Source organism: Hippocampus guttulatus, chromosome 8 (genome assembly GCF_054856545.1).
Source record: "Hippocampus guttulatus isolate MCC_2025c chromosome 8, RoL_Hgut_1.0, whole genome shotgun sequence".
NCBI lineage: Eukaryota > Metazoa > Chordata > Actinopteri > Syngnathiformes > Syngnathidae > Hippocampus > Hippocampus guttulatus.
In genome coordinates, this window is record NC_141268.1 from 9,395,760 (window position 1) to 9,416,788 (window position 21,029).

The 21,029-nt window shown below is 41.0% G+C and overlaps 1 protein-coding gene across 1 annotated transcript; it reads left to right on the forward strand.

Moving 5' to 3' along the window:
* The first annotated feature begins 3,709 nt into the window (after positions 1-3,709).
* Positions 3,710-20,311, forward strand: igsf8 (immunoglobulin superfamily, member 8). The gene is made up of 8 exons (XM_086118162.1): positions 3,710-3,890; positions 3,981-4,120; positions 6,548-6,928; positions 8,736-9,197; positions 12,769-12,947; positions 14,062-14,314; positions 15,906-16,352; positions 16,683-20,311. The coding sequence occupies exons 2-8, from the start codon at positions 4,066-4,068 to the stop codon at positions 16,808-16,810; spliced, it is 1,905 nt and encodes a 634-aa protein (XP_085974288.1). The 5' UTR covers positions 3,710-3,890; positions 3,981-4,065; the 3' UTR covers positions 16,811-20,311.
* Positions 20,312-21,029: the final 718 nt, after the last annotated feature.

A 21,029-nucleotide genomic window follows, 5' to 3' on the forward strand; every position in this document is an offset into this window, starting at 1 on the left:
TTAATCAGGAGGCTGGAAATGTTTCATTCTTTACAATGTTTGAGGAGTGTCAAAAATAATCGATTCAATTATAAAATTAGGTGACAACTCATTTAATAATTGAGTAATCATTTATAGCCACTGTTTGACTTTAAAGTGTCCAAAATCCTCCGATATCAGCCTCTTGACCATAATTGTTGTCTAATTTCTGTTTTGTTTTTTTGTTTTTAAAGCAGACTGATTATCTTTTGTGGTTAATAGAAACAAGACATTTGCAAACATCTGCTTTGGAAAATAATGACCATGTGTGATATTATTTAGCTGTTGTTTCAGGTTTTTTTCATCACAAAAAATAAGCAACAATAATTGATTAATAAATAGAACTTGGAAGAAAACGTTTTTGTAATACACTTTAACGCAACTCAACTCAACTCAACTGTATTTATAGAGTACTTTTGAACAGCCATCGCTGCATACAAAGTGCTGTACATGGAGCAATTTAACATATACAATAAACAGTAAAACAAATCGGTAATAAAGACGGTAGAAAGCACCGAACAGTAAAACCAAGAACAAATCTAAGTCATGCTGAGTCGAATGCCAAAGAATACAAGTGAGTTTTGAGGAGGGTTTTGAAGATGGGCAGCGAGGAGGCTTGCCGAATGTTCAGTGGGAGGTCATTCCAGAGACAGGGACCAGCAACAGAAAAGGCTCGATCCCCTCTGAGACTCAGTTTAGTTCTTGGTACTTCTAATAATGTCTGGTCCGCAGACCTGAGGCGCCGGGCAGGTGTGTAGGGGCGGATGAGCTCAGAGAGGTACTTTAATGCAAAATAAAATTGTATCTGATTATTCGACAGAATAATTGATTCAAAAAAAATTCAGTTGTGACATCCCAAATTGTATTATGTCATTAATATGACAATATGTTTTATATGTACCGTATTTTCCACACTAAAAGGTGCACTGGATTATGAGGCGCACCTTCAATGAATGGCCTATTTTGTAATTTGTTTTCATACATTGAGCGCACCGCATTATAAGACGCAATCCACAATGCATCCACTGGATGAAGTTACGCTCAAAGAAACGCCAACAGATCGATCAGATGTCAGTAAAACTTGTTTAATAAAGCAGTGACACAGTTTACTTAACCAACAGCAAGTTATAACATTGACTCATTAACGGTGAACTCTCTTGCCTCTGCTCTATTTCCGTGTTCAACTGCGTAACAGATCGCCTTAAGTTGCAAGGAGCCATTTTGGGGTCAAAATATTACCGTCATGGCCATACACAAAGTGCATCGGATTTTAAGGGGCGCTCTGAGCTTTTAAGAAAATGGAAGGCTTTTAGGTGTGCCTTTTAGTGAGGAAAATACGGTATGTATAAGCCAATTTATCATCGTCTTCTTTTCGTTTTCACCATGCTGCCTCTCACAGGTCAGTGCTAGTAGTTGGTACAACGCCAGATCTGTTTTGGGGACGATTGTCGAGGATATCGTTGTGCATGATGTGCTGCGTTTGGTCATCTCGAGAAATATAACACTGCGCATTTATAAGAGCAATAAGCACACAACTGGCCCTCGTGTTCAAGGTTTATGTGTTCCCCCCGCTTTGATAATGTTTGTCTCAGTAATGACAGAAGGTAATGACTGTAGGAAAGGTGAAACAAATGAAGCTTTACTTCTGTGTCCACACAAGTTACTCGACTCTCCATGTGTGCCGTCCCCTGTGCTGAAGTCTGCATATTCTGCCAGCCGCCTCATCAACCTGAGAACACCCTAATGACTTCCTCGCTCGCTCTCTGCTGAGTGAAGTCATCCACTTTTCCATGTAGCTTCAAGTTTGAAGGCTTGGAGGAAGAGCGAGAGCGTCAGAGGTTGGGAAAATAACGGAAAGGGAACAAGACAAAGCGCTAATGAGGTATTCTCGGGTGGCATACATCCTCCTTGAGAGAACACATGAAGCGTGCCCTCATTAAGTGTCCTATATGAAAAGCCGCAATGGAAAGGATCTGATCCTGGGTTGATACACTGTACCGTGGACGCGCCACAACGGAAACACACCAACATTGGTACATTTTGAAGTTTTTGGTGGAAATACTGTATATATTTTTTTTCCAATCAAATGTCAAACATCAAACCTAGTATGGCCCTACTCGGATGCTAAAATCCCATCAATGTCAGGCAACAACCTAGGTCCGCATTTGGACAATTCTTATTTTTGGAATGTACAATGAATTTTTAAAAAATGTTGCAACTTCCACACCACTTCTGAATCCTGTCAGCTGTCTTAGGCCCCTTCACTCTGCTTCTGTTTGCTTAGATTAGTAGATGAATATGATTATTATAATCAAAATGAAGTGCTATAGTTGCCTTGGTATTGCCGTGGACCTCGATATGGAGGTTGTTTGAATCACAAGTATTTTGCTGCCCTCTCGTGGCAAAAATACAGACACACAGTTGCAATGAGGACCAAGAATCACATCAAACGTATGTACAGTAATAAAACACATGGTACAAAACATTTTCGTAATAGAAACCATTCATGTAAATTTATGCATCTATTTACCTGAAGAAATTTCACATAGGATGGTCTGAGCCGAAATTCAAACCCAGGACCTCAGAAATGTGAGGCAGACAATCCCTAACACTAAACACAATCGTACACATCGTGCTCATCCTCAATCATTTAAATGTATCACTCCTTATGAATTAAATTCCTCCTGCCATGATGCTGTTGTATAGTCAGCTATTATTCTGCTTTCAGTAGCCATTGATCATTTTGTGACATAAACACTATTACACGACGATAATCGATCAAACCATTTTATTTGAATGTTTGCTGAACTGATAATGATCCATCATCATGTAAGAGTTAACGTTTATAGTTTTATGTTGATCTTTGTCAACATTATTTAGTGAATTAAAAAATATATAATGAACACAGATGAAATAAGGCCAATTACATTTAGCAAATTGTGACAACAGAACAATATAAATGATTATATTATCTCAATAAAAAAAACAATTTCCAATACACTCGGATTAGCATATTTTATTATTCATAAGTAATCATTTTAGTGGGGGTTAAACACCACAACAACTTAATATTATTTAAAAAAGAAAAAAAGAGAAATGTACTACTTAAATACTTTTTGGGGAAAAAACGCTTCATAGCCTACTTAGAGCAGAAACAATTTGGTTAATCTTAAAATGTAAAACTAATAGTTCAATTTTTTTGTCATTACTCTTGAGTTTTTGCTTTTAAATAAATCTTTCTTTATTGACCATTGCTATAACTGCCTATTTTGCATTGTTGACTATTTATTTTGTTATATAGACATTTCATTTATTATTTTTTGAAGCAATGCACTGCTCTGTATGTAAAGTGCATTAGTGTACGTACATCTGTTGTGAGTTGGCGTGATCTAAATAAATTGCAACTGAACATGAATGAAACGAAGTGGAATGGTGACTCCTGTGTGATAAGGAATTATAAACATGGTAAATAATAAAAACGTGTCGTTATTTTTTACCGTAATAATTTACTTCAAATAAAGCTAGAAATCGAAAGTGTACAACAAAAAACTCCACTACGGAAAAGGAAGTATGATAACTTCCGGGGATTGCTGTATGTCCTATTTTAGCCTTAGGGCGCCCTCTACAGTCTGGGATGATCTCTCCTCCAACCAATGGTTTCAGATTGTCGTCGTCTTTGAAGCTTTGTTTTGGCTCCTCCTCTCAGTAAAGCCCACTATGACGATGAAGATGCGTACCACTGGGAGACGAAACCAAACGTATCGAAGCTTAATACTGCATAAGATAGCTTTTTGATTTGGGCGAAATATAAATATTTTTCAAGTTGGATAATTGTTTATTACGCTACGTCTGCGCGTCGGTGCGTGACTCAGGTGATTCATTTTGTCAAAATAAATGCAAACATGGCGTTGCGAATCAGAAGGCGCCAATATGTTCATGTCATTCATTTTTTTGGTTAACAGGCGGTTGGGGGTACTCGCGGCGGGATGAGCGGCGCCGAACCACTGGGAAAGGAACACCCGAGACGGGAGTAATCCGCGGAGGGACATGAGGAGCGTCATGGCTGGGATAAAAAGTACTCTATTCGTCTGTCTGCACTATGGTGAGCAACGCTCCTTTGAAATTGGTTATTGAGTGCGTTAATGTGTGTGTTTGCACGTATCACCACTGATCGGCCACGCGCATTTGCATGGTTGTGTATTGATGCACTTGTCATATAATGCAGCCATCATCACAAGGATGCTTGTTGTCCAAGCACTGGCGTGTTTGTTTGCAAATATTATGTAACATTTATCGGATCGAATCAGACCGAAATTGGTTCGATGGGTGTGTCACATTGCACAACATTGATTGGTCATTTTTTTTAACAAGTAGTTTGGGTCAAGATCAGTGCTGTTTAAATTTTCACGTTTTTTTATGCTGGGAAAGCTTGAATTTTCAGATTTTAATAAGGTCCTTTCAAATGCTTGAAATATTAATGAAAAAAAATGAAAGCATACAGACAGCTTTAATATGGTATTTTTTTCATGGAAAGAAAGGATATTATAAGAATAGTGTCATTTATTTAAAGATGGAAAAGGCCGCTGTTGTTTACGAACACGTCTTAATTTTTCCTAGCTAAAAAGGTGCAAACGTTCCAATATTACAAGATTCTTTAATCTTGTGTGAAAAAAAGATATTTAGGAGAATATACTTGCAATTGAGCTTTTTTGTGGATTAAAAAGTCGTGAATAAAGTATTTTTTCAAGGAACAGACGTGCATATTACAAGAATAAAGTTGCTTTTTCAGATTATAGAATGTCATATTGTTTAGTGATTAAACGTTCTGATATTGCAAGAATTCTGACATATTTTTCCAGATAAAGTCAGAATGTTGGAGAGTTTCAAGACAGAAAGTAATAATTGAAAGTATGAGATGAATAATGAGATGAAAGTAATCATTTTTCAAGATCAAAAGTTGAAATATGACTGATGTTGTTTTTTTTCAAGATATAAAGTTGAAAATTACAATATCACATCAATATTTTACAGATTTAAAATGACCGTTTATAGTTATTAGTTTCTAAAAAGGTGGATTCAGTTTGAAGTTGTTCATTTCTGTCCCAGATGGTCGTCAGCTCACTGAAATCTAAAGAGTCTGCATTAAAGCGCTTCATAGAGGCTCGGCGGGAGCAGCATGCTGAAATAACTAATTTGAAATCGATAAAGTGCTAAAATTTGACCTGTGGAAAAAGTAAATTCAATTCTTGGGATTTGTGAAAAATATTGAAGCGAACACAGCTGCCCCCTCACCCTTCATCTTGGTTTGTCTAATCCAGACAGTGTTGAGTATTGTCACAGGCCATGGCGTCCCTATCAGTCCCAGTTCTTGAGTCTCATGTTAATTAGGTCTCGATCCGCTTAAGCCTTCCCGCTCAGCCTCATGTCATTATCCACAGGCGTGTCGTGGTGACGCAGCGGCTCGCCCAACAGTTGCTGTGTGTGTGTAAACCCACACCCACTTGCACACGCACATCCAGTCTTTCAGGTTTGTTTGGGTATTAATCCATTTTAGGTTAGGTCAAAGGTAGTGCTATAAAGTGTTCGGCATCCACTCATGGTGAATTTTTTTTTCCTTTGCTTTTGCCATTGCTGGCAGATTAAGACTAAAATCACCTACAGGGCGGAGAGCCACTGTTAAAAATGTGCATCTCTCTGAACGGAAACATTGTTGCAGCTAAAAAAAAAAAAACCTGCCAAGAAAGCAATAGGGATTCTCTCATAGGCGCGGATGAGAGCATTCGATACAATACAATGCCATACAACTTGCTCTGTTGAGAACGGGAACCAAAGCAATTGAAAAAAAAATACACCGTTTAGATAAAAGACACTCATATTAGTAACATTAAGTAAAAAAACTTGAAATTTGAAAAACATTTGAAAAATACAAAAATGTTTGTCAATAGCATCAAATAGTAGATAAAAATATTAAATAAAAGTATATTAGAGGAGGGAAATACTGTATAAAATATTAAAGCGAAAAATGTAAAAATATTAAAGAAAAAAATGTTGTTTTAGAGGTGAACTATTTAAAAGTTGGAGGAAAACTAATAAAACCTTCAAGTAAAATGTTAACATTTAGAACATAATACACACTTTAATACAAAAAACATGGTGTGAAAACAAATAAAAAACGGAGGCAAGAATGCAACAAAAGCGTTAACTAATTTCACAGGACTATAACAACTTCTTTGATGTCTTCTCTTCTTTGTTGTGGTTATGGTTCATGTTATTTTTTATTTTTTTTGCACACAAGGTGGGAGGAGCCAAAAGACCCTTCTCCTGAGAGGCTAAATACAGTACTGTATAGTGTTAACAACATTTACCATATGAACCTGTCATATTAACTGTCTGAAATTGGATGGTCGCTTCATTAAACCTTTATCAACCAGTACCATGATTTGAATAACATTAAAAAGCACACACTTTTCAGTCTGCTAAATACTTTTGCAACGTCATGCTCTTTGTCTTTTATGTCTTCTGTTCACAGTTCTCCAGTATGCTGTGTCCCGCGAGGTGACCGTTCCAACGGGACCTTTGTACCGCGTGGCCGGCTTCTCCCTCTCCGTGCCCTGCGCCGTCTCCGGCTACGATGGCCCGCGCATGCAGGACTTCGAGTGGTTCCTGTACAGGGACGACTCGGGTGACAGGCAAATTGGAGTTGTATCCACCAAAGACAAAGGCTTCCCATACGCCCCCTACCAAGCGCGGGTGAGGAATGGCGAGGTGAGGGTGGACCGCGACTCTGGCGACCACGTACGGCTGGTGGTCCAGAGGCTGCGCACGGACGATCAGGGCAAATATGAGTGCTACACACCAAGCACAGACAATGCCTACCTGGGATCCTACAGCAGCTCTGTGGTCGTTAAAGGTAAGTTGTCAAAACGAGCGGTGCACACCCTGTGCCCATACTGTCTGCCATCAGACACGTCATTTGGTCATCAGGCACATGTTCAGTACAAGTACACAATCGGTGAGCCTACCCCAAGACGTCATGCAGAAAATACCCAAATATTCTATGAAAAGCACAGAAATATTATGGCAAAAACATACAAAATATTATTTAAAAAAATTCTAAATAATTCAACCATATTAGATGAAAAATACACTCTATGTAAGAGGAAAAATGCACACGTATTAAGGGGAAATATTAGCAAGTAGAGGAAAAATACAAAATATTTGTCAAGAAATATTAGAAAAAATGACATATACAGTATTTGAATGAAAGCTAGCCATTCAAATTAATAATACATAAATATCAGATAGGAAAATGAACATATTCGACAAATCTTAAAGACGAAAGAATTACACAAAAAAACAGATGAAAAATACACCAATATTTGAGGAAAAATAAAGGAAAATACACACATTGTGGGAAGTATACACAAATAGATGAAAAACACACAACCATTGGGGGAAATGTAAAATATAAGACAAAAATATCCGAATAGAGAAATTATTATAGTATTAAGTTTTAAATGAAATACAGGTATATACGAATAGAAAACATATAAAACACAAAAAATACCAGAATATGAGAATGAGGATTGAAAAAAATTGCATCACCAACATTAGAAAAAGTAAAAAGAAATAACAAAAACATTGAATTTTATTATAAAAATACATTAAATGATTAGATAAAAATACTTTCATGCAAATGTTGGAAAAAATGCAAAATAAAAAATTGTATGTATATAAAATATGCAGGGGTGCGATAAAAAAATACAAGAGATGAGAGTAAACAGAAGTAAATAAAATATCAATATCTCTGTACATCGTAAGCTACTGGCTGCCTAATTCAGTCCAACTACACGATCTTGTGCAGCACAGTGAGCCAACCCATTGAGATCATTTTGCGGAAGCTCTGACAGAGAGTACCGGTACTCTATTGATTCAATAACAAAAGGCACATTATTGTGATTGGAATGTTAAGTGGAGAACAAGTCTCTTGGCTCGTTTAATTCTACATGGTGCGATCTCCTGTTCGGCACACTTGAAACCAGGAAGTCCACATTACTTGCGAGATGCAATCATCGTCCTTGTAGAACAGCAGCCAAACGCTGGCATAGAGGGAGTGCATATGCAAATGTTTGCAAGCCTTAGTTGCACCTTTCAATGTTGCACCTTTCAATGTGATCACAAAGCAATACAGCAATTTGACACAAAGATGCAAATATAGGACAAGTGTGGATGGCAAAATGAAAACACAAGAGGCTTGATTTGCACGTGATATTTTGCAAGGTCATTTGGTATTTTGACAAAAAGAAAACATGATACGATCATAAGACATGCTGAGTAAAGGGAGATTAACAACAGAATTTAACAACAGCGCTCATCAAATGAAATTGAAATGTATAAAGTTGCCACATTTAGTTCTTATCCATCTATCCTTTTTTTTTTACACTGTAGCAATCTTTATTTGGGATACAATTGAGCTTGAGTCTATCGCAGGTGAAGGCAAGTGGTGTACACACTGGACTATTAATCAAATGGTGCACACACACACATACACACAATCTAGAGTTAACCTAAGAAGCTTGTTTTTGGCATTTGGGAGGAAACTCCTGACTGTGAGGCAGACGTGCTAACCAAACTGACTGTTCGCAGATCATTGAAATATTGTATTCTTCCTGTAGCGGCTTCATTGAGTAATATGTCCCCTTTTTGTCCACCTGCAGTGATCCCTGACACACTCCAGATCAGCTACAGCCGCTCCCTGACCGGGCAGCCCCTCCCAGAAGGTGCCGAATTAACTCTGACGTGCTCGGCCAGCATCCGTTCAGAGCAACTCACCCACTTGTCCATCACCTTCGGGAAGCGCAGCGGCCAAGCGGGCTCGGGCGGCACGGTGGGGCCGGAGCTCAGCACCGTTCGGGTTATCATCTCCATTGACAAGTTGCTGGGTGTCGTGCCGGGACTCGCCTACAAGAAGCGCTACGATGATGGCGACATTACGCTGGAGAAGCGAAACGGAGAGGGCGGTCAGGACCTGTACATCATGAAGATAAAGGTGTTGCAGCCCAATGACACGGGAGCCTATTTCTGTGAGGCCGCGCAGTGGATTCGGGACCCGGACCGGTCCTGGCAGAAGATTGCCTACAGGACGCTGGACATTGGCAACCTGACTGTTAAGCAACTCTGTGAGTACAATGACATTCTTTTCCAGGAAGTCTTGCTCAGTGAATGGGGGTAGAGGCCAAGCTATGACGCAAATAATTTTTAAAATAATTGCTTGTACAAGACCTGTACTGACTTACTAATCAAATTATGATCCCAAGACCTTTAATGTTATTTCAAGCCAACCTTACCCAATGTAACTTTAATGCGAAACAACTAAAATCTTGTCTCTCAGTTGAACTTTATTACTGCAGCATACTTCCTTGACACTAGTCACTAGTTTCTTGTGTAGACAGGTGGCATCTTACTGCGTTTCAGAATGAACACAAAACCGCAAATTGGATTTTTTGCCAACAACTAGCAGAAGATAGGGAGGGAAAAAACACAAATAGGTCAATTCGTAAATAGCAAGATGCAACTACGGTCAAAGTAACATTCTCTGGGAGGACAACCATAGAACAGGAAATGGTTACGCAACTTTGATCGAGAAGAGCCAATTCCACCTCAGTCAATTTGACGACACCACACAAGGCACTCTGAACCTAGAGTGCTGTTTTTGATTTCATTTATTTATTATTTTTTTGAACACTGCGGTGAAGTGACTTTTGAAGTTGCTAATGACTGTTATTACCAGGCTGCATGGTCTGAGTATTTAAAAAAAGCTATCGAGTTTATTGTCAATGGTTCCAATAAAATGCTGCAGTGGTCGGACCAGATAAAAGGAAGAGCATTTCTGAAGCCACTAATCCCTCAAACTTTAATGGAAATGAGCAGTAAAATACCTCTAAGCATGGGAAATCAAGCCTGCGGTTCATACGGCCTCGCTTGGAAATGCATTTCCTCGTCTTGGGTTTGAGGCGCATCTCAATTTCTGATGAGATGTTCAGGAGGTGGGGTCAGAATTTGGAATTAACACGCGTGGATGCCGCATTCAGTCGTGTTGTGAAAAGTTATTACTTTATTAATGAAACCTGATGAAAGTAATTCATCCCAACTTCATGCTCTAATGGTATTTTTGATCTTGTTTGCATGCCACGTTGCTCCCATATTTACACTAAAACGTCAAACATTTGTCAGGGCCACGCTGTACAGTAGAGTTAGGTGTCAGACAATATCGGGATTGATACCTGATGTCTGTTTCACTCTGAGATCAAATAGTGTTGACGAATGTTGCTTTCATAAGAGTGACAGCAGCTCTGAAGACACAAAAGATGTCCTGCTTAGCTATTTAAGGTATGTGTTTTACTAACGTGTTATGATTCAGCCTGGGCTTGTCGTGCTGGTGGCTACATTGGACACTTTCCAGACTTGCGAGTGAAACCGTGCATGTTCGTTTCATTTTTGCCTGCCTCTTGTTTATCAGGCAGCCAAAAACCAGTTTCTTCCTTGAGCTCTTTGCCTACCTGGCAAGTTCAGTTTCGTGGGCTCATGAAATGCCAGCGTGAATCCCCTGACATGCTCCAAACTCGGCTCTTTCTCTCTCGTTGATGATGATCCAGCTGAATGTGGTGGGTCGATACCAGCTGGATGCCAGCCCGTTGCCTCGCAGCCCGGCTTGCTTTTTATGCCTGAAAGCGTTCACGCGGATCTAGAGAATTTTTTTTTTTCATCCTTTGCACTTATCGACATTTGGGATTTGTTCTTTCCTTCAACTTTTGCAGCTAAATTACTAAGAAGTTAGTTAAAAGGCATCAGAGTAAACTTGTGTGTTCTTGGAACTTCAGTCTAGGTTGTATAGCATTCAGTAGATGTAGGTCATACACGCAATTGCACCCTCACTAATAAAACGTAGTGAATGGGAGTTGAATGTGGAACAATGCCTGCATTATGTTGGCGTGTGTTCGCTCAGCACCTTCCCCTTTTGTCTGCAAAGACAATGCATCTATTGTTATTAGCGGTGGTTAAATGAGGACCGAGTATCTTTTCACCAGAATATGTTCACAAGCCACTTCAATCGGTCCACCTGCACAAACGAATGACGTCCAATCAAAACAGAATTTTGCATACAGCTCTTGAACTACAAATGTTTGGCCTGTTAGCCCAGACTACAATATGAATCTATGCGTGTGCCGCTTGCAGCGGATGCATCGCCAAATTTCCGAGATCGTCTATGGGATTACTGAACGGTTTATTTGATTATTTTAAGTTTTAGCCGGGGCGGCCCGGTAGTCCAGTGGTTAGCACGTCGGCTTCACAGTGCAGAGGTACCGGGTTCGATTCCAGCTCCGGCCTCCCTGTGTGGAGTTTGCATGTTCTCCCCGGGCCTGCGTGGGTTTTCTCCGGGTGCTCCGGTTTCCTCCCACATTCCAAAAACATGCATGGCAGGCTGATTGGATGCTCTACATTGTCCCTAGGTGTGAGTGTGGGCGTGGATGGTTGTTCGTCTCTGTGTGCCCTGCGATTGGCTGGCAACTGATTCAGGGTGTCCCCCGCCTACTGCCCGGAGACGGCTGGGATAGGCTCCAGCACCCCCCGCGACCCTAGTGAGGATCAAGCGGTTCGGAAAATGGATGGATGGAAGTTTTAGCCGTTGCCCACATTGGATTGACACCTTGTGTGTATAAAACAGCTGCATAGATTTGCCTTTCAGTCCGCTAGCTTCATGTAAACACTAAATAGCATTGATGTTGAGGTGCTTTAACGCTTTAAGCAATGGATAGAACACAAATAGTGCCGCAACACATGTAGACAGACAATGCAACTGGACTCTTGAAGTGTAAAGTGTCCTTGAGTGTTGTGAAAGGCGCTTATGAATAAAATGTATTATTATTATTATTATTTAGTGCCATGCTGAGCTCCATCTGGCTTATACTGCCCCCAGGTGATCAAGACATGCACACCAGAAAGAGCAGAACAATAACCATTCAAGTTGATGCAGTGATACAAAAACTGTTTATTTGCTTTTAATTGTGTAATTACTGTACGTTTTTATAAATTGTAATATTATGGATTGCTCTTACTAAAAATACGCATTACACAGTTTTTTTTGAGGAAGGCTCGAATGGATGAATGGCATTTCCTGTTATTTCAATGGGAAAAGATGACTTGTGAACTGTTTTGAATTATGACCATGGCCGCAGAACAAATTGAACTAGTCTTGAATGGTATCACGGTATTTTCCATTTTTGTTTTAATATTTTATTTTATCGCTTGTGTCTGGTGTATTCCTCGTACCTCCAATATTATCACTTTTCAGGAGACCCCCAAAACAGCATATTGATTCGACAATGAACATGAAAGCATCCATTTTCAACACTTTAAATTGGTCAAGAATTTGTAATAACAACACCCACAAGTGTGGACTGACTAATAAAAACGTTACCAAATTGTGACATCTGAGGGTTTGGCTTGACATCAGCGATACGTCGGAAAAAGGTTTTTCCCATGCTGGGAACACACGCAAGGTGTACTACAAGCGCATCTAAACAATAAGGCAGCCATACAGCACAGACAAGCTAACTGTGCTAGCCTGTGTGCTAACTATGATAGCCTACTTGCTAACTTGTGAGCCTGAGCGAACTTAATCTTGTCATTTTTTGCATTAAGCTGATTAATGCTGCCTGGTCTGAAGCCGTGTCCTCTCTTGCCCTACAGCCGAGTCTCTGAGTGTGACGTCTTCACCCCAAGGGGAGGTGACCCTGCAGGTGGGCTCGCCTCTCCTTCTGACCTGCGAGGTCAATGGGCTGCCTTCCGATGTCAACTCGGGCCTGCAGATTCAGTGGATGAAGAGGGGCTCTGCGGGTGGCGAGTTCATTGGGTCTGGAGGCACGGAGGTAAGACTCCTACCTCGTACTGGATTTGGATGAGGGAAGTGATGAATGAAAATAGGTCAGAATTGTCTTACAATTCTCATTTAGAGAAGTCTTGATGACTTCCTCTACATAATACGTATTTATTACTGGAATAATTCAAAAGCGGTTGTTCACACGTTGTTCTTGCATTCACACATTTTTCCAGATCCTCACCAAAATATTAAACTAAAGTCACATATCTCTATTGTGGTTCAAAAATTTCAGCAAGCAAACAAAAAGAACCATTGGGAATAATCAAATTGACTCAGAGATTGCAGCTTCAGCAAATGTGAATTCGGCAGCATGAATTGTCAACGTATTTTGTATACCTCTGCATGCTGAAGCTGCTCCCTAAATTTCATGCTGCAAAGTAAAACTGTCTTGGGGGCTGAATTTTTAAGAAATCCCCTGAACAAGGTTTGCACTTGAAGGACCCCAGGAAATTGCCTAAATAATGGCTCTGTCCAATCAAAGTGGCTGACTTGCTGTGCCATTTCAGGCATGTCTTTTTTTTTTTTTTTTTTTGGTTTGCCCATGGTTATCATGTCAATCAAATTTCATATTGCCAAGTAAAACTGGCTTTGGAGGTTGAATTTTCAAAAGTTTGTCTTTGAAGGACCCCTGCACCGAGCTAAAATGTCTCCACTTTAAACCAAAATGGCCGACTTCATGTGTCTTTTCAGGCATGGCTTTCTGAGACATTTTTAGTGGGCCTGCGCATGAAAGAAAAGGCGACCAAATTTCACGTTGCTGAGAGAAACAGCGTGCTGAATTTTCAAAAAATTCACTTTGTCTTCTAAGGAGGAAATGGCTCTAAAATGTTTGCTCCAAACCAAAATAGCAGAGCTCTGTGTCTTTTCAGTGTGTGTGTTTTTTGTCCTCCTACTCATCATGCTAGACAAGCCTATCAAATTTCATATTGCCAAATGCTGAGTAATACTGTTTCTTAGGTTTAAAGTTTTAGAAAGTCAGTCCCACAACCCCTAACCTTGATAGAAATGGGACAAAATGTCTACGAGTTATTCTTTGAAGGAAATGTCTTTTGGGTCATAGTTTTTGAGACAGATTTTGTTGTTGTTGCTGATGATGTTCTCAGGTGGAGGTGGCCAGAATGAGCCCAGACGGCATTGTGAGCTGGGGCGACGACGCCAGCCGAGCTAGTGGTGGCTCTATGGAGAAAGTGGCGGATGCGAAGTACTCCCTGAAGTTGTTCTCTGCCCGGCCCTCTGACACCGGCGTTTATCGCTGCGTGGTCAACGTGTACGCCGGTCGCAGGATCCCCGCTCCTTCTATGCCGGCGACACTCACGCAGAGGTCCGAGGGTGTCACAGTCAATCTCAAGACGAAAGGTGAGACACCACAATTACTTTGGCTTGTGCACCAGAGCTAAGTAGTCGGGTCTGGATGGATTAGTAGCCAGCCAGGTATGCCTTCCAGGGCTCGAAAGTGTCATGATTATGCTCGCAACTGCCCCCGTGTGCTCATAAAAACACACAGCGCAAGTGCATGTTTTAAGCTCCTACCGGTACATACAGCAAAGGCGCTCCAACTCTGTGTCTGTCTGCCAGACTGCACACAGAATGCGCGTCAGGGTAAAAGCCTTCATGTATAAAATAAATAAATAACTAAATATCCACGGCTGGATGTGTACTGTGCCAACTCTTTTCTTTATAAACGACGACTTCCGATTCGGCTCGCCCCCACTCACTGATGCGCCGACAACCCGCACTGCATTTTGGCAACGGAGACTGCCTTGCCTCTTTTCAGTGCTGAATATCGAATTATAAATAGTGTTGGTACTCCTGTTGAAAGAACACAATATGTGTATGGATGTTTGGGTCTCGAACTATCAACTTGTAGGAAGTTAAACATTGACACCCCTTGCGTTTGGCGAGATGCGAGATGCATTCATATAGTCGGACAGAAAAAAAAAAGTCCCTCTGTGCCAGTGGCACAGAGGGACGCTGCTCTGTCGAGGTGAAGTTCAATTTCGGCCTACATCATAAAATGTCTCCGTTTATTTATACGTGAATTCTACTCTCCGTTCCTTTTCAAAAAAATGAAAAGGATGCCTTGACCATAAGATCGGCGATTGGCTCATTTCGCTGTCAATCAAAAAGAGATTCCGCCTCAGACAGATCATCCAGTCATCATGCAGAAAAGCTGAGCGTCCGGCCCAGCCGATAAACGGCCACTGTCCATAGACTCCCAGAGACATTGAGCGTCCGATGGGCGGGACAAATCCAGCATTTATCCAATGACTCGTCTCGTTTCAATGCATTGGGACAACCTACCCTGAACTCTCGAGACGCCCAGCGTCCACACAGTTTAAAGGACAGTGAAGCTGCGGGAATGAATGAGAAGAGAGTTCGCGTCGTAACCAGTAATAAGAAGCTGATTCGGAACAAAAGTTGAGCGCATTGTAGCGCATATTTAGTCAATGACATGTCCACACAATTGTACGTCCACACATATATTTGATCACTTTTTGACATTTTAGGGGAAGCTGAGCTTCTCTTGCAGTCTTAGAGCAATCGCCTCTGCTTGGTGCAGTGAATGACACTCGCTCAAAATCTCTGAATAATGAGGGCTTTCTATTAATCTATAAAAGATGACATATATCAAGAAAAATTATACGGGTGAGATTACGTTGCTGTTTTATGTAATTACAATCTATGGTCCATCTTGTAACTCATCTTATATTACCTAATCAAATCACTGGGCTCCTGTCCTTCAGTCTAGTTCAGTGTTTGCAAATGGCAGAACCGAGCCATAGGCAGCAAACTCGTCGGGTCTGAGCTCGTCAGTGTAATTGTTAGATTGATTGAATTCCACATGCTCGTGGTTTTTTTTTTGTTTTGTTTTGTTTTTAAAATTAACTTATTAATCATGCCCGTCTCCAGCATCAAGGTTTGCTCAATACACGCTTCTTTTCCATAGATGTTGTAGTTTCAGCGGAGGCTCAGCTCGCCCAAGGCCCCCTGCTGAAAAGGGGCAGCACCATCACCCTCCTCTGCACCGCCACTATCACCACCACAGGGCCCGCCCAGGCTCAGGTGCAATGGTTGCGATGGCCTCTCGCCGAGCCACAGATCAGATCCCCGAAAAACACCACGCCGGAGCCGCCGGCTCTCCCGGTCGAACCCAAACCGGTCGCCACTCTCACGTACGACGGCGTCGTGGAGATCTACGGCAACGGCAGCGAGGTCAGCGTGGACCGGCTGTCCGCCGTCAGCTACCGTCTCCGGGTCCACGCGGCCACCATTGAAGATCAAGGCATGTACGCGTGCCACGCTGAGGCCTGGGGCCAGGATCCGCACGGAGGCTGGTACAACTCTGGGGTCAAGGCTGAGTCCAATGCAGTCACCGTCTACTTGTATGCCCGAGGTTTGTTGCATTTGAATTTGTTTCCACTGCTTCTAGCGAGATACTGCTCAACCCTTGGGCAAGCGGTCGCCCTAATTTGGCTCATAATTTTCTCACAAAATAACGTAAAGCAAATGAACGATGTTCAAGCTGGCACAGTCATGAAACCTTTATTGACTCTTGCCGATACTGTCGAAACTGCTGGCAACAAAAGTGAGTAGGACCCCCCCCCCCCCCCCCCCCCCCAGTGAAAATGTCTAAATTGGGCCCTATACGTGTATATAAGGTAAAGTTAACCACTAAACATGTACTAAAACACAAGTAAAACGACTCCCATTGGCTTCTTCTTAGTGGCTGACCTCCTCCTCATCCCGCTGGTGGTCGGCGTGTCGTCGGCCCTGCTGGTGGGCATCGTCATCATCGCGGCGGTGACCTGCTGCTTCATGAAGCGTCTGGCCAAACAGCGAGCTCGGAGGTAGCCGCCGTACTCGGCATAACCACCGGGACGCCATTTGGAGCGGATGACCTTCGAGATGCCAAACCTTTTCTATTTGTTGTTTTAATTATTATTATTTTTTTTTATAAATGTGTTACGAGACCACCAGCGCGCTCTCTGTTTAAAGTGATCTCCATTCTCCATCGATTGGTGTTTGTGCTTTGCTGACGAGATGTTTATTTTCCTCATGAACTCAAATAGTTGCACTTCTTCTAGATGTTCTTTCCCTAACAAGCCACATGAGCAGCTGCAGACTTAACGTGGAGAAAAATGGAAGCGCGACATGAACTGCACTGAGCTAAAGTGTGTTTAATTTTGTTTGCAAAGAATCAATTTTTCCAAATTCTTTCTCAAGGACTCAGACAACAAGAAAAAAGAAAGAAAGACATGGGACCAAAACCACTTGTTGTATTTGCTCAAGTAGTGGCGGTTTATATGCAGCTGGTGCTCGGTGTTTGAGAGGAGGCCTACAGTATCTTTGTGCAAACAATGCTGGAGTTTGAACATAGCAATAATGTGTGTTACTTGCTACACAGCTCCAAGTGACGAGCATTTTTTTTAACCCAGTTCTTATGGATAGATTTGGCCCCAAAAAAAGTTTCTCTTTTGGCAACGTTCTTCCAGAAAACAAGGCACATTTTTCAAGGAAAATTAGAATAATGTTGGACTATAAGCATTAAGTAAAAAAAAAAATACTACTGTTACTTGTTATAATATTCCAATTTTCTTCTTGGAAAAAGAAAAAAATGAATTGAACACTGCCAAGCCTCCCAGTTCAAATGCATATTTGGCATTAGTGGCAGTCACTGAGTTCATCGTAGGTCTATATCCCAGCCATCCATCCAGTGTTTTTTTTTGACTTTTTTTTCCTCGAAAATGACTGATCTCATATTAATTTTCCTCTAAAGATACAATATTATTCCCGTCCTCAAAATAGTGCTTAATTGTACCATGACTTTGTTCTCATAACACTTTTTCCCCCTGAAAAAAAAGCATACTTTGTGCAGTACATCTGGATTAAATAATTTTCATAACACACATTATTTTCTCAAAGTAGGTGACTTACATAAGGCCAGTATTTGAGGAAATACGCGTTTCTTTGTGTTCACTTGAAATTGTTTTTATTTTTGTGTGTGTGTGCACATTTGATTTTGTTTTTCCGGGTGGCTACAAGTGACGCAGACGGACAAACACTTTTGGAAAGGACAATTCCCTTTGTGTGTGTGCATACATGCGCGTGTGTGTGTGCGCATTGCCATACAAAAATAGTCAGGAAGAGGCTGTTGTCGTCTTGCACTGAAAATTTGTGTCGAAAGCCTCTGTCGACACTTGAAAACATGAAGGATGAAAGTGAAAGTGAGACTCCATCGGAGGGGGGGGATTGGTCCCCTCTGCTTGTGCTGTGTAATTTTTGGCATCTTCTCCTAAAACCCGCTTTTAAATGTTGCTCACGAACATTGGGGAAAATGCAGCATCCTGAGCCACTTTGCTCCAGATCAAGCACTCAAAGCAGATTTTTTCGCACCCCCCCCACGCTGGCACAGATGCGTGAGCACGCACAGCCTGGTTGGACTGTGGGTGATAATCCCACTTTAGAACGGTGCAGTCCCAACCTCACCAGTGTGTAACGCGCCTTTCCTGAGTCGTTTGCATGGTGTTCTACTACCACTGTCCCTGAAGGCGTCTTTAAAAGGTCTCATGGTGCTTTTGAGAAATAAAAAAAATGATCGTGCATTTGTCACTTTTGCTCTTATGTCTCGCTCACACCCCTTTTCCACCCCCCTACCCCCCAAAATAATTGTGCCAGGGTCAGTGCCGTATTAATCGGTGCTTAACAAGTTCTAATGAAGAATGTGTTTGGTTTTCCACCGGCAAAGAGCCATGTGTCGTGCTGTACAGCCAGAGATTTTAGTGGTTGGCAAAATCCGTTTTTTGTCTTGTAAAATGTTATTTTTGAGATGTGGTGTGGGGGGAGATGCAATGATCTTGTAAAAGCTAGAAGATGAAAAAAATGCATCTTATTCTTGTGAAGTTACAGATTAACAGCAACAAAAAATGTATCAGCCATTTTCTCAAAAAAATCTGAAAAAGAATGGACTTTTTCCCAAAATACACTTTTTTTTGTGGAAAAAATAATACACTTACTATCCTACAGAATGTATACCCCCCACCCATTCAGGGAAACTTCAATGTCATAAATTAAAACTACAATGAATATCTTACGTTAATTGTGGAAGAGGAAGGGGTAAAAAAATTTTTATTTTATTTATTTTTGTTGTGAAGAAATCCAACCAATATTCTAAAATACTGTATTTTTTTTCCTCCCCCAAAAATTCCACTTTAATCTGATGAAATTCAGAAGTTTTGTCCTAAAATAATTTGCGAATGTTGTGAAATCATACTTTCTTGATTAAAAAAATGAACCCTTTGTTTGTTCTTCCAAAAACTATGATTTTTATCTTGCAACATTAAAAATGTCTCTAATATTTTGAAATGAAGACCTATTTTCTTGAAAGAAAATGCCACTCATGTAAAGCTATACAACCTTTTTGCTTCCTAGAAAAAAAAAGCAAACATTCAGTTATCTCTTGTAAGATTCCAATATTTTTTGGAAAAAAATGTGATATTGTAAATGTTTTTTAATCACATTTTTTAGTCTGGTGAGATTACAATTTTTTTGCTGCAAAAATTACTATTTTAAAGTTGATTTGACTAGATTAAAGCCACACTTTATTAAGATACAGTTTCAAGGTTAAGCAAACATCATGTGTTAGAATTCCATCTTTTTGGCTTGGAAAAAAAAATACAACTTTGCTCTCACCTTTGCTCAACGTTTTTTCTGAAAAATTAAATTCGTGTTTTTTTATTTTCTCTCCAAAATGTTAGCACATTTAAAACTTTGCATGGTCTTTTCGCTCTGTCCCAAAATGCATTTTTAAACATCTGTCATGGTGCTTTTCATGCAATGAATTCTACCCCACTCTGCGTATGTCACATGCTGTGATGTCTCCTGGGTGCACCTTTCTGAATGTTCTTGGAAAAACAGCACATGATGCGCTTGTGTCGATTCCTCGTCCTTCCCGAGGCTTGTTGTGTGTTCAAAGCAGCACTGCGAAAGAGATTTTCACATTTTTGCTGGAGCGCTGCGGGATGCTGCTTTGAAAACATTGCGGAGGGGGTGGTGGAGGCATCTCCCAAAGCCAAATCCAAGTCAAAGATTCACTGTTGGATACCAAACAGGATTTAGACAGCCGCTCAAGAGCCAAACCGCCACTCAGCAGTTAGTGGACTGCTTTTCGTGATTTAAAAAAAAAAAAAAAGACATGCAGCATGTCTGAACCCTTTTTGGCCACAGTATTAGAGACAAAACAGCATTCCCACGGGTCCTGGAAGTGAATGAAAAAGAAGTTGTAAGATTATGTTCTTAATTGTCCTTAATTTTCAGGGAAAGCTTCTAAAATCAATAAAAATCCTTCAAAATTAACCTGTGGTGTTCATTTCATTTGTGTATGTCATTTCCCCCCCACCCTTCCAATTAATAGTTTTATCGGAAAATGTGCTTGGCGCTCTTCCCCTCAAACCCCGCTGTCGGGCGACATGCCTTCCTGGTTCCCGCTCTGCTTTTCCCGCCGTCTCCGATCAGTTCCGATGATGATCACGTGATCACTTCGGGTCATTTCGGGCCAATTTGACATACAGTACAGTATGTCCAATAAAGGGTTATCTGATTGCCCCTAAAAATAAAGATGTGCCCTTGCTTTGGCAGCAATGATTTGAACACCAGCTCAGTGATATGTGGCTTTCTGTTCATTAAATCCACAGTGAATCCCCTGCTGAATGGAGAAAAAGTCCTTAAAAAATGGCTAAATTAGCCCTCAAAAGTCATTAAAGGATCCACAAATAAAAAGCAAGTGGAAGAGTGGAAACCCTGCTCTACATTGTCCCTAGGTGTCAGTGTGAGGATAGAAGAGGATAAGAAAACAGATGGCCACACATGTTTCTGGAAACCTGCGCAGGCACGGGTAGAACGTGCAACCTCACACTGAACGGCCAGAGCTGGAATCGAACCCTGCACCTTCGCAGCGCAATGCTAGCGCACTAAATATTCGACTACCAGGTAGGGAATGAATGCTTTATATTGTTCCTCAGTGTGAGTATGAGCGTGAATAGTGCGGGGAAGAGGATCAGAAAATGGATAGCCA